The following is a 13,994-nucleotide window of genomic DNA, read 5'->3' as shown; positions in this document are numbered from 1 at the left end:
GGCGTCATCGTGGAATGGGAGAGGGGGATCAAACTTCCAAAGAGCAAAGGTGTGTTTACACTGACTCGAGAGAATAAAGGTATATAAGAACATATCGGGATATATTTGCATCGCATGTTTTACGATGACGCGATGGCCAGCGTAAATGATCTTTACTTGTTTAAGTCGCAGATATAGGATTTAGCTGTGTTTTGTAAAAATAACGTTACAGTACATTAAAAAACGCCTGCCGAAAAACATGAAAGAAGGACTGCAGCTCAAGGTGCTTGCGCTCGTGCTCTGCGTATTTCCAACAGGTAAGTCTGCATTCAAAATATGTCAGGGGTTGATGTGGAATATAAGGCTTGTTTCACTTTAGTGGGATACAGCTTTTAAAGTATATATAAAACAAATTCTGGGAATTTTATAAGTTCACTGGCGAGTTAATCATCAGCAGGTGCAAACATGGGCGGACAATCCTGATCACGTGATTTAAAAGCGTCATGCCAGCCGATATGCTACATTATGATCCCCTGAAACTGTTTATACTTTTGATTGTTAACTGTTCATCATGTATATCATATATATATATATATATATATATATATATATATATATATATATATATATCTATCTATCTATCTATCTATCTATATATATATATATATATATATATATATATAAAGTTCTCCTTGAAACTTGATTCTGTTTGCATGAGCAAGGATTTATAAAATAGAGATTTTCAGGCCAGTTACATGCATAGAAATGAATAGTCTTTAAAAATTACATAGGGAATGTCATTATTTTTGTTATGCTCAGCTCTAAAATGTTTAATTGGCTGAAAATTGTTATTTGTGTGTAATATCCTTATGTAATGACAAACAAATAAATAAATAATTGAAATGAATGAGCGTGGTCAGAAGGTGTGGAACCCTGATGCAAACAGTGTTATCTGAACCCTCTCCCTCTGTTCTCAGAGCTGTTGTCTATCCAGGTCACGGTTCCACAAACAGAGAGAAACACAATGTTGTTTGCTTCTGTCACTCTGCGATGTGACTATTCCACTTCTGTAAATCAACAAAATGTTCTGGTCACATGGCGATACAAGTCCTTCTGTTTGGATCCTGTGCTGGACTATTACTCCGCTGGTGAGTGGTGTAGGTCAGCTGAAAATATAAGGCTTGAGCGCTGCAAAGCTGTAATCTGCAGTTTGTTTGGTTGGTTTGTCTCAATAGATGAAAGTTGAATATAGTGACTAATGGGACTATGAACTGTTCTTTCTTTCTTCAGCATATCAAGCAGCTCTGGGTCTGAAGCAAGACCCAGCCAATGACTGTCCAGACAGTCAGCGCACTGTCCGCATAGTGATTCAGAAGAGAGGCACCAATGAAGCTACACTGGGGACAGAATATCGAAATCGCAAAATATACATACAAAACAGTAAGTCTGGACACAAAAGAGCTTAAAACTTTGAACAAGATGTTTTTACCCTATAAAACCTGACAAATAAAATAAAAAATCTATTTTTTTTAATTGGATTAAGTTATTGAATCTTTAGGCTAAATATTTGATAAAATATAAAGGAAAAGCTTGCATGTGCATCATGTTTTATACCATATTTGATACATCAGGCTTCTATTCCACATATAGTAAATATGGAGCACACACACATTAAGAGGGAAAAAAAAAATTTCAAAGTCCCAAACTGAGCAAAAATTATGCAATTTTGTACAGTTGTTGTTGATGAAATTCTGATAACTCGTAATGTAAATAATTTACAATTTCATAATAGTGTAGCAAACTACTTGCATAAAATTCTTAGAAATATCAGTTGTCACTTTATATCTTCCAATAATATGTATTAGTAAGATGATAGTTAAATGTTTAGTTATAAGATAAAAGCTCTGTAGTTTTGATTTTGGGGGGCAAAACACATGATGCAGTGGAATACAATTATGATTCAAAAATGTGTAAATAAATGTTCCTTTATAGCCTGTTGTATCATATTTGATACTTACATTTTACCATGATTTTTATATAACAAAAGAAAATATGTGTGTGTGTGTGTGTGTGTGTGTGTGTGTGTGTATAATATAAGTAGACCTAAGTTTAAGGTGGACATTTTTATAATTATACTATTAAAAAATAGAACAAATGTGGTAGTTTGAGAGAGAGAGAGAGAGAACTTATTCCTAACAATGTAAAACATGTTATATTTGTTAGATTTTTGTTCATTAAAATCAAATATTTTTTTTGTATTTGTTTCACAGGTGCTGACCTGGTTATTAATGAGGTCATGTGGTGGGACAACGGCATGTATTTCTGCTCCATTGACGCAGCTGGTGATGTTGTGGGAGACTCTGACAAAGAAATCAGACTCATTGTATATCGTAAGTATTAACGCACTAAAGAATTGTATTCAACCACAAAAAGTTTACTAATGCTGATCATACTCCCTCTTCTTCTCAGACTGGCTGACAGTGCTGCTCATCATCCTCGGTGGATTACTCCTCCTCATACTGATGTGTATCTGCTGCTGCCAGTGCTGTCCTCAGAACTGCTGCTGCTATGTCCGTTGTCCCTGCTGTCCTCGCACTTGCTGCTGCCCAGAAGAAGGTATCACGTGCATTCACTCTTTATCCCTTTAGTATCTTCAATATGTTACAGTATTTTTAAACAGTATTCAAAGTGTTCTACTTCTGCTGAATATCAGTTCCTTAAAATAAATCTCTACTGATGACAAAATCACACTCCAAATAATGGATTAGTCTGTCAATAATAATATTTCTGAAATATTTCTTCCATATTCATTTGTATACTTAGCGGTGATGCGCCACAAAATGATGCGTGATGCTCAAAAAGCAATGGTACCATGGCTCCATGGCCAGCCCATCTATGCCCCCATTGGCTCAAATGCATCTTCTCAAGCAAACCCTTTACTATATTCAGGTCAGTATAACTTAATCTATCAGTCTGTTAGTATATGTAAAGCTGCTTCTGATCATTAAAGTGACACTAATAATTTGTCCTCCACAGGGTCTTTTTCTGAACCTTCATCCAAACACAACTTTCCCATGGCCCAAATGGCCATTCCTCCTCCTCAGCCTGTCCCGCCAATGGTACCTCCCCATGGATATCATTCCAGCATAAATGGAAGTGTACATGGTAAAAACCAGATGTTAGATTTTCTGGAGAACCAAGTTAGGCGAATGGATATGGCTGCCCCAATGCTTCAGCCTCAACATCACTACATGGCAGTCCCCTTCGAAAGCCTTCCTCATCAATATGCAGCCCAACAACCCCAGTATGTAACTCCACCACCTCAACCCATACCCCAAGCTGCTTTACCAGCCAGGCCTCCCAGCATGCTCTCAGCCCTGGACGAGATGGGTGTCCAAGGTGTGGAGCGCAGGGTCATCCAGCTGCCTCCCATCATGGGCCGAGCAAAACAGAGCTCTCGGCGGACCAATGATGGTGGAAGACACCGGCAGTCTAATCATTCCAGTGGTAGCTCTAACCGAAACGGCCATCATCGTGATGATTCCTGGAGGGAGCCGTCATCTTCACGAAGAGTGACTCAGCTACAGCGTAGCTACAGTGACGAGTCGGACTGGGACGACAGGCGTGGAGGCCGAGGTTCAGCAGGACGCAGGGGTGTTTCAGATTCTGATAGGTCTCGTCCACGTGTTCGGAGTAAAGGGGAGCTTCTGGAGGAGTTGGAGCGTGCAATGAACCCACGAGACAGGAGATATTCGCCTTCTCCGCGTCGAGGCTCCTGGAGTTCAGACGAGGAGGACAGTTATAGAAAGGGGAAGCGATCTCAAGGGAGATTGTCTGAGAAACCACCAGCTTATACTTCCATTGACATTTTACCTGGCAACAGCAGGAGGAGTGACCACATCTCAGTAAGAATTTAGATTTATGATTTGTTCATCACTCCAAAGTCCCAAAAAGGACACATGCAATAGAATTTTTAGTATTTTTAAGTGACTTTTGATAAAAGTGTCTTGTAAATGTAAATAATTGTTGTCGTTTGTCTCATCATAGATAATCTCTCTTTTACAGGAGAACAGCTCTCGCAGTGGCACAAGCGTTGTGATCTGAGTCATTCATTTCAAGCCTGATCTTTCATTACTCACCACCTTCAAGTGAATGTCTACTGGACTACTGTGTGTCATTGGGACTAATTGTGTACTTCAGCACAGTAATTAAGAGGTGACCACAGATGGCCTGCAGTAGACCCCTGGAAGACAGTAAATGCACTGTACATCTTTTTTTACACTTAATTTTATATGTTTTAAACCGCTTTTAGATTTGATCACTTGAAAACATTTCTTTGATTTTATGTTTAAGTTTTCACTGTTTTCACTGTACATTGTTTAATTATTAACCACTGCCAGGTTTTTGGTATTTGATCAGTACAGTTTATAGATGAGCTCACACTGATGGCACTTCAACTGAAGTTTGTACCTAAAAGAGTCTCTTTGGTTCATCAAGGTTCTCTGTTTACTCTTAGTTAGTCTTTTTAACTACAGTGTAGTATTTTTGATGTTGGTTTAGTTGTTTTCTTTGTCATTTCATGGTGTTGCTATCTAAATCCTTGTGATGATTTAGTTTGATATATGAGTATGTATTGAGTACACATGTATGTTTTATTAATTGCATTGTAAAAGAAGAGCAGTACATTCTTTAACTCTTAATCAAAGTGAACCGTTTCCAAGAAAAAAAGATATTTGAATTTATCATGTGCTGAGATGTAAACACTGGATGTAATAAAGTAACTTTTTACCAATCTTTTAGACTAGGTCTTATATTTTCCAGCATGTTTCGTGGTTTAATGATTCAAGATTTTTATTCATCACATACAAAATTATATATAGCATATATAACCAGCAGTGAAATGTGAGTAGGTAATGTGTGTAAAAAGAGAACGCAATAATGCATAGTTTTTATTATTATTAATTATTTATTTATGTAACTTCTTGTATTTGTTACAAGATTGATCAAACCAGCTTAGTTTATTAAAACATTTGAGGGTAGTGAATTGGTGAGACGTACACACACGGCAGGAATTACCTCTTATCGTGACTTAGGTAAAACTATTTTTGGGGGCCCCCTTAATTATTAATAGGCCTATATAATATTACCACCCCAGCAAACAAAAATATTTCGTAATCAGTGGAAACCGTTATAAAGACCGTTTAATTCGTGGTTACCATTTTACTATAGTTACCAGTTTTACTCTGAATGTTTTAAACGCAAACGCTTGAACCACGCTTGAACCAACAAAAGTCCGGGGAAGCGGGCACAGGCCTACAGCAAATCTTCCGTTTACATGGAAAACGCCGTCATTCGCGTCGCCTCATTTTATTGGCCACTTCTGCCTAAAAGGGGCGGGGCCAGTGCAAGCTTTGGGAAGAGAAAGTGTAATGTCATACAAACCTTAATCGTTTCTTTCAGTCGATTACAACATCATCTACAGATAACGCGAGCCAGTGGAGACAGGCAAGGACAGTGTTTGGATTGAACCTAGTGAAGCAGAAGCTGCCGGTGGACTGGCTGTTCTCGGGTAACGTTACTTATGCGCTTTGCTTGCAAACAAAGAACGTTTTGCCTTATTAAGAACAATGACAATGATGAACCTCTCCATAATGTGGATTTGGCCTGAAACACATAACGTTACTGTTGTTAAAATAAAGCAGCGTAGTGAATAAAGATCACAATACAACACAATGCTTTTGCGTTGAAATTTGCGTTCTACCAAAAGGCCTTGTTTACAAGTGAGAGGACGAACATTCTAAACTTGCAAAAGCTGCATTAGTATTTTTTTTTTCTTTGTTGCAGCGTTGGCAGTTGTTTTTTATAAAAACATTACCATGTTAACCACAGTTTATGAACTCGTTTTACTGCAGTGACTTTTATTACTGTAAAATCATATTTTTGGAAACCCCTGCTTGGTACAGTAGCTGGTCATTAGCTGGACAAAAAACAGCTTGACAGTCTGATTTCTTGCTGGTCTAATGTGGTCTACCAACTAGAAACCATGTCATCAAACCAGCATAAACTTTTATTTTGGCAAAACAATGGTTACTAATATAGTACATTTCTTAAAAATGCCTCTCTGTACTTGTTTTTCATTCTGCAGGAATCATGAACTCTCTCACGGGTAAGAGTGTGCGGGCGCTGTGCAGGGTTTTCTCCAGTCCCCTGTCTCTTTCTCCTGCTGTCGTAGGGGCAGTGAGGGTCTGTCACTCAGGCGGGAACTCCAAAGGCACAGTATTCACCAGAAAACGAGGCTATGATATCACCAGGAACCCCCACTTGAACAAAGTAAGCATCTTTAGGGACCAAACTCAGTGCACTTGTGATCTACGTTTATGAGCAGGTTTTTAGATTGTCAGCAGCCGGTTCTTTGATGTGATTTTATGACATTATGAAATGTCAAAGTCCCCACAGATAAGAAAGTATTAAAGTGCCATTGAATGTGAGATATTTAATCTAAAATCAAAGACTACCATGCATTCAGAGGAAATGCTCTGAAAATGCTTAGGCTTCGTGAAATCAATGTAGAGTTTCAGGATATGTCTCAGCAGTTTTGCAAATCACTTTTGGCTGGGTCATGAAAATGTGTCCATTTAAATGTTACTTCGTAATCTGCATCCTGTTTGCAAAGACTTTCAGGGTGAGATGAGGAATGGGCATGACTGAGAAGTGTAGAACTTTAAAGCAGTGACAGATGGAAATTGTTAGACGTAAACGGTGAGTGGAGAATCCAACAGGGGAGGGTGGTCATGCTTATATCCCATTGGTCAGAAATAAATAGATCCGACATGTGATGCATCTACCCTAAGCTGGAATCCTGCCCGGTGCAGACCCAGTTGCAGGGTGGCAATCAGTATTTAAAACAGACAGTAGGAGTGCACATTTTTCTTTTACATTCACAACTGTCACATGTTTTAAATGGAGTTATGGTGCTGTGTTAACAGGGCATGGCGTTCACCCTGGAGGAGAGGTTACAGCTGGGTATCCACGGCCTACTGCCTCCCTGTTTCCTCTCTCAGGATGTCCAAGTGCTTCGGGTCATGAAGAGCTATGAGACACGCAGTAACCCTCTTGACAAGTAACCAAACTTCAACTGAAACATTCAGTACATACTCTGCATGTGCCAAGCCAATGAAAAGCACAGGGACAATACTTTTCTTGGTGCATTTCCCATTTACACTCAAAATAACCCTTTTAACTTTGCAGATACATTTTGCTGATGACCCTGCAAGACAGAAATGAGAAGCTTTTCTATCGTGTGTTAACCTCTGACATAGAGGAATTCATGCCTATTGTCTACACTCCTACTGTGGGCCTGGCCTGTCAACAGTATGGCCTTGCTTTCAGAAGACCAAGGTGAGGTATAAACGTACTCCAGACCTGGAACGACTTGTTTAGCCTGAACAATTCTGAATCAAATGCTTTATAAACACTCAGACCAGTCCAGCCACTTCATGCATTGGCGAACATACAGTATAAGGCCCATGTGATTTTGACAGTTTTTTTTCTCTTCTAGAGGGCTGTTTATCACTATCCATGACAAGGGGCATATTGCCAGCATGCTGAACTCATGGCCGGAGGAAAACATTAAGGTATGTTCAGAGTGATAATGTGTTATTCGGTGCCAGTAGATGGATGTTTTATTGTATGTGCATTAATAGGCCATAGTGGTGACGGATGGAGAACGAATCCTGGGATTAGGAGACCTGGGCAGCTATGGAATGGGGATCCCAGTGGGCAAACTAGCCCTGTATACAGCATGTGGAGGAGTTCCACCTCAGCAGTGCCTGCCTGTGCTGCTAGATGTGGGCACTGATAATCAGGTAAAACAAGAATTGCATAATTACACTGTTTTGAGTCGGTAATGTTTCTTTATGTCTTAAAAGAAGCCTCTTTTGCTCACCAGGGCTGCATTTATGCTATTTGTTCAAAAATACAGTTAAACAATGATATTTGTGAAATGCAATGAAAACCACATTTTTTTTTTTGTATGTATTTTAAAATGAAATTTATTCCTGTGTTTGCAAAGCATTTGATGAATAGAAAGTTAAAAAGAACAGCATTTATTTTTTTACAAAAATTTGTGATTGTGATTACTGTGATTTTAGATTTCTTTTGAATGTTATTACAGGTATAGTGTATGTGTATGTGTGTGTATATATTTACTTTTTACATTTACATTTATTCATTTAGCTGACGATTTTATCCAAAGCGACTTACAATTGCTATATATATGTCAGAGGTAGCACGCCTCTGGAGCAACTAGGGGTTAAGTGTCTTGCTCAGGGACACATTGGTGTCTCGCAGTGGATTCGAACCTGGTTCTCTCACACCAAAGGCATGTGTCTTATCCACTGCGCCAACACCACCCCTTATTATACACTGTACAACTCTACTTTGTAACTCTACTGTAACCCTGTTCCCATTTCTTTTTGTTTTTGTCCAGACCCTCTTAGATGACCCCTTGTACATTGGCTTAAAGCACAAAAGAGTGAGGGGCAAAGAATACGATGACCTAATTGAAGAGTTCATGCAAGCTGTCACAGACAAGTACGTTTCAAACTAAAATTCTGACATGAAAGGTGATTAACTTATTCTCATGTTGTTCAAGTCATACTTTTGAGCCAGCTCTTTTAGTTTAATGAGTTGATCCTGTTAACAAATCCGTTCTGAATTACATCGTTCACACACATCATAATTTTAAAAATATATATATATTTTGTTTCAGGTATGGGATGAATTGCCTAATTCAGTTTGAGGATTTTGCCAACAGCAATGCCTTTCGTATTCTCAACAAATACCGCAACCATTATTGCACCTTTAATGATGATATCCAGGGTAATTATGCACATTGTAATATCAAAATATAAAGATTTTCATTCTCCATAAAGGAAAATGATGTTCTTAGAGCCATAAAATTGTTTGCTCAGCTCTTTCCCCACCTTTTTCAGGCACAGCTTCTGTTGCTGTTGCTGGGGTCCTTGCTGCTCTTAAGATTACAAAGAATAAGCTGTTTGACCACAAGTTCGTATTTCAGGGAGCAGGAGAGGTAATGTGGATTAAATTGAAACAAGCAACAAACTTTTACTGAGAAATAGCAAATAAAAGATCCATTACATAACATTTATACCAGGAATTCCAGGATTATAAGATATTTGTTTTTTGTCATATGACCAGGCCGCCTTGGGCATTGCTCATTTATTGATAATGGCCATGGCCAAGGAAGGTGTACCTCATGCTGAGGCTGTCAAGAGGATTTGGATGGTGGATTCTAAAGGCCTAATTGTCAAGGTAACAATTCAACCCACAGTTGTTTGTCCTTTTTTTGACATTTCTTTCCTTAAGGCTATATTTGTCCTCCTACTCAACTTCTGAATATGCAAATGTATGTAGGCTTAATTCAAAATGTCAAAATAACTTAAAACAACAAACTGCATTTTAACACCTCCAAAATTAAACGTTATACCAACACTGTCATTCTGTGTCATTTGGCCCATTAGGGCAGAAGTCATCTGAACCATGAGAAGGAAGAATTTGCCCATGATCATCCACACATAAAGACTCTAGAGGAAGTGGTGGAAACCATCAAGCCCACAGCTATCATTGGTAAGGAGGGATTGATCGCATTCTATATACAGTCATGGCCAAAAATATCAGCACCCTTGGTAAATATGATCAGAGTAGGCATTGTGAATACCTTTTGATCTTTTATTTTTAAAAGATCACAAAAATGTATCCTTTCGTTAGATAATAAGAATTTAAAATGGGGGGAAATATCATTATGGCCTCAGCAGAAGCTTTTTTTGTGTTGTTTTTGAGGTTTGTGTTTGGATCAATCTACGGTCGGAAGATATAAACATGGCCCACTATAAGATTTCTAACATAGTCACTTACTGATTTTCTTTATCTGTTGGTATTTGATAAAATCCATGATGCCTTTTCTCTGAATAAGATGTCCAGGACCTCCAGCAGAATATAGGCCCACTACATCAAAAATACAGCTGTATATTTAATTGTACACATGTGGTACTTTTTATCTCTGTGTTCACCAAACCCATCTTGAGTGTTTGCTGCTAAACAGCAAATTTTTTTGTATCATCTGACCATAGAAGCCAGTCCCATCAGAAGTTCCAGTCATGTCTGATAACTGGATATGCTTTAGTTTGTTTTTGGATGAGCTAGGAGAATTTTTCTTGTAACCCTCCCAAACATCATCTGGTGATGAAGGTGCTGTTTGACAATTTTTTAAAGGTTTTCTGACCCCGAGACTCAACTATTTTTTGCAGTTCTCCAGCTGTGATCTTTGGAGCGTCTTTAGCCACTCAAACTCTCATCCTCACCGTGAATTAGGACGATATAGACACACGTCCTAGTTATTATTAATAGTTTGTATTAGCTTTTATTTTTCAGTTTTCATTTACATGTTTTATGCGCGTTTGTCGTTTCCATTATTGTTTTTTTCAGTAAAGTGACAAAATCACAAGATTACTAAAACACAATCTAAACTTAAAATGAAAACTGAACAAAAACAATAGCTAATTCAAAATATTAAGAAATACTATAATTTTAACTTTAACACTTTTTTCCCTTTTTTTTTTTATATTTGTATTTGTATTTATTTTTATTTAGTTTTAGTACTTCAACATCAACATATTTCACTTAGCTAACAAGGTTTTTAAGTATAAGTTTCCATTATAATATTTAGATTTTATTTTTCAGCATTATTTCAGAAGTTTAGTTAACAATAACACTGTTTTTATATATACACATTTTTACAGGATAGAGAACCAAGTAGTTAGATGTTATGAAACTGAAGGATAGCAGATATTCTTCCCCATTCTCATGTGTTTTTATAGCTGGAATGGTGCGTTGTGCATCTTACTAGTTTTTATTCATCCTGTATGGATTGCAATGGCATATTAAAGCCACTAGTGGGCATAATTACAGAAAAGATTTCATTTCAACATAAGTCAGTGTATTTCTGTTAATTATGCTAAATGCAGCAAAATATTACTATTTGAAAATGATTTGAGATTATAAATACTAAGCCCCAATCCATCTACAGGTGTGGCTGCTATAGGTGGTGCTTTCACTGAGAAGATCATCAAGAACATGGCTACTTACAACGAACGCCCGATTATTTTTGCCCTCAGCAATCCCACAAGCAAAGCTGAGTGCACAGCAGAGCAGTGTTACACACTCACTGAGGTAATGCACACTGAAATCTAATGAATAAACCTGTAAAAAGGGGTGTTGACTAAAGCCATCATATATAGCATCCCATAAAATAAGTTTTTCACATCAGTTTAAAGGGCATGTATGTGTATCACAGGGAAGGGGCATATTTGCCAGCGGAAGCCCCTTTAAGAAAGTCACTTTAGCAGATGGTCGTAGCTTCTACCCTGGCCAGGGAAACAATGCTTATGTGTTCCCCGGAGTAGCACTAGGAGTCATTGCCTGTGGTGTTCGCCACATCTCGGATGACATTTTTCTTACTACAGCAGAGGTAAATGAACACGAAGAGTCAAGAGCTTACAATATTTAACATGAATGAGTGCTTCAATACAAAACACTTTGACTATAAGTTTATTTACAGTGTGAAAGCTAAAATGTAGGTTTTGATTTCTCTTCAGGCCATTTCTGACATGGTTACTGAGGAGCATCTGGCTGAGGGCAGACTGTACCCCCCTCTGAACACCATCAGAGAAGTATCCTTCAAAATTGCTGTTAAGGTCAGTCTCATATATTCTCATAAGTAGAGGATAATTACTACTAGAACAGGGCTTGTTAGTCAACTCTAACATTTTGGCACTCGTAAGAAACATGGAATGAGATCATGCTAAATTAAGAGATTTATTAATATAGTAAAGTAGGTTGTAAGAGCTGTTAGGTCAGATTTCCACAGTAAAACGGCTGCACAGCTACTTTTTCATGATTGCATTAGGAGCTAGTGTACTAAAAATCCTTAGCACAAAATCTAAATTCATAAGCACACAGAAAGTGTTTGAAATTGTTTTATTAATTTTATTCAGAAATGAATTCTTAGCCAACTGTACATTTCAGCGCCTGTAAAATATGGAATTGGATCATGCTAAATTTAGAACTCTGTTAATTTAAGTGTAAAAAAAGTACACTACTGGTCAAAATTTTGTACTTTTATTCAGCAAGGATGCATTAAATTTATCAAAAGTTACAGTAAATATATTTATAATGTATAAGATGTTTTTTTTTATTCATCAAAAAATCCTAAAATATATGTATCAGTGTCCTCAAAATATTAAGTATAACTGCTTTCAACATTGATAATAAAATTAAATGTTTCTTGAGCAACAAATCAGCTTATGAGTGATTATTAGTTTTTTTATATATATATATATATATATACTAGTGAGCTAAAATCAGCACAAAATCAAATTTTGTGTATAAAAAAAAAATATATACATGCAACAAAGTTATGTCATTTGAACTTACCCTCAACACAATCAGCCTCAAGCAAAACTAATGAATGTCTACCAAAGATTTTATGCCAGTGTGTAAACTTCATTGCATACTGTAAATTATAATCCCTATAATACCAATAAAAGTGATTACAGATAGATTAATTTTGACTATGCATAGGTTTTTAATAGCAAACAGGAGCAAATCTGCTACACTCTACTCTGCAGTAAAGCAACTATTAACTCACTTTGTTTTATTCTTTCTTCCCAAACCACTCTTTTTCTTCAGATTGTGGACCATGCCTACAAACAGGGCATTGCCTCCTGGTACCCTGAACCCAAAGATAAAGAGGCCTTTATTTTATCCCAAGTCTATAACTCTGACTATGACTCCTTCACTCTGGATTCATACAGCTGGCCCAAGGATGCCATGACAGTTCAGGACGTGTAGATTATTCATCCACAGCCCACAAAAAAAGGATATGCTCATATCAGTCACATGCCTTATTTTTTTTTCCGTTCATAATAATCTGATGATATAGACTCCAGCTCCAGGCCACCCAGTCCTAAAACAGTAGCAGCTCCCACTGATTAAACACAAGATCTGAACCTATAGCTGAGAATCCACAGAGGGCTGTCAGCGATAAATGAATGCAGTGTTCATTCAAGCTCAAATTGTCTTCAGAGAACAGTGGCTCAATTCAAAGGGAAAAATGCAGTTATCTGTAAAGCAGTAACAAACACTTTTCCAGATTACCAGGCTACTGAATCCGTGATCTTCTCCAAGTTTATTAGTTCGGCATTAGCTTTCTATCAGTAATTTCATTTATTTCCAACCAGTTATCCACTCCAAATATTTAGCGCCCCTGCAAATGCAAATCTCATTCTAGGGAGAAACTGTTTTTGTACAGCAACTCTCACTTGGAAATAACAGCCTGGGTTGAATGTTTGCATGAAAAGAGATTTTTTCATTAGTTAGGTAAGTAAACTAGTTATCCATTTGTCTGGTGTGTAAATTGACTACTTTTGCAATTATTATTATTTTTTTTACAAGTTGACTATGCCAAAGTTTGTCTAATTTTAAATGTATTATTTGCATGTAGCAATGAAAGCTGGAAATTGTTAGCTTGAGTGTATCAGTTTAAGTGTCCACCTGAAAAGCAAGCTACATAATGTGTTCATTGCAGCGTGTGGGATTGTTTTTAACTTTTCTCCTCATTTAGAAATATGCTTTGCTTATTATTAATGCACAACTATGGAATTATATTTTTAGATATTCAAGGAGATTTTCAATGGACATTGGCTTTTAAATAAACACTTCGAAAATAAATAGGTTTTATGTTCATTTAATGAGAATGAGCTCGAATCTCGGTCCTAGTTTTTGGACGTGGAGCTTCTACAAAGTGGTTTTCTCTTCTGCATTTTGTTTTTGTTTATGATTTAAAAATGCAACAAGTGTTCAATGGGAAAACAGATTTAGAATAAACTTAATCTACAATTCTAAAAATAATCTAATCACACAGAAACAGTTGTTTT

General features: G+C 37.2%; 2 protein-coding genes across 2 annotated transcripts; both read left to right on the top strand.

The window, feature by feature from the left end:
• The first annotated feature begins 2 nt into the window (after positions 1-2).
• On the top strand, positions 3-4,773 carry LOC128019967 (immunoglobulin-like domain-containing receptor 1). Its single transcript, XM_052606410.1, has 8 exons — positions 3-296; positions 957-1,127; positions 1,270-1,419; positions 2,250-2,369; positions 2,449-2,595; positions 2,803-2,928; positions 3,016-3,884; positions 4,045-4,773. Exons 1-8 carry the CDS (start codon positions 239-241, stop codon positions 4,081-4,083), a joined length of 1,680 nt encoding a protein of 559 aa, XP_052462370.1. The 5' UTR covers positions 3-238; the 3' UTR covers positions 4,084-4,773.
• A 596-nt stretch (positions 4,774-5,369) lies between these two features.
• LOC128019966 (NADP-dependent malic enzyme, mitochondrial) lies at positions 5,370-13,788 on the top strand. Its single transcript, XM_052606408.1, has 15 exons — positions 5,370-5,548; positions 6,125-6,309; positions 6,966-7,099; positions 7,228-7,377; positions 7,538-7,613; positions 7,683-7,844; positions 8,468-8,571; positions 8,750-8,859; positions 8,973-9,070; positions 9,199-9,312; positions 9,522-9,627; positions 11,087-11,229; positions 11,354-11,527; positions 11,655-11,753; positions 12,748-13,788. The coding sequence occupies exons 2-15, from the start codon at positions 6,130-6,132 to the stop codon at positions 12,907-12,909; spliced, it is 1,812 nt and encodes a 603-aa protein (XP_052462368.1). The 5' UTR covers positions 5,370-5,548; positions 6,125-6,129; the 3' UTR covers positions 12,910-13,788.
• The last annotated feature ends 206 nt before the right edge of the window (positions 13,789-13,994 follow it).

The sequence above is a fragment of the Carassius gibelio genome, chromosome A9, assembly GCF_023724105.1.
Source record: "Carassius gibelio isolate Cgi1373 ecotype wild population from Czech Republic chromosome A9, carGib1.2-hapl.c, whole genome shotgun sequence".
NCBI lineage: Eukaryota > Metazoa > Chordata > Actinopteri > Cypriniformes > Cyprinidae > Carassius > Carassius gibelio.
Note: the sequence above shows the minus strand (reverse complement) of the source record. Positions and strands in the feature narration are given on the sequence as shown.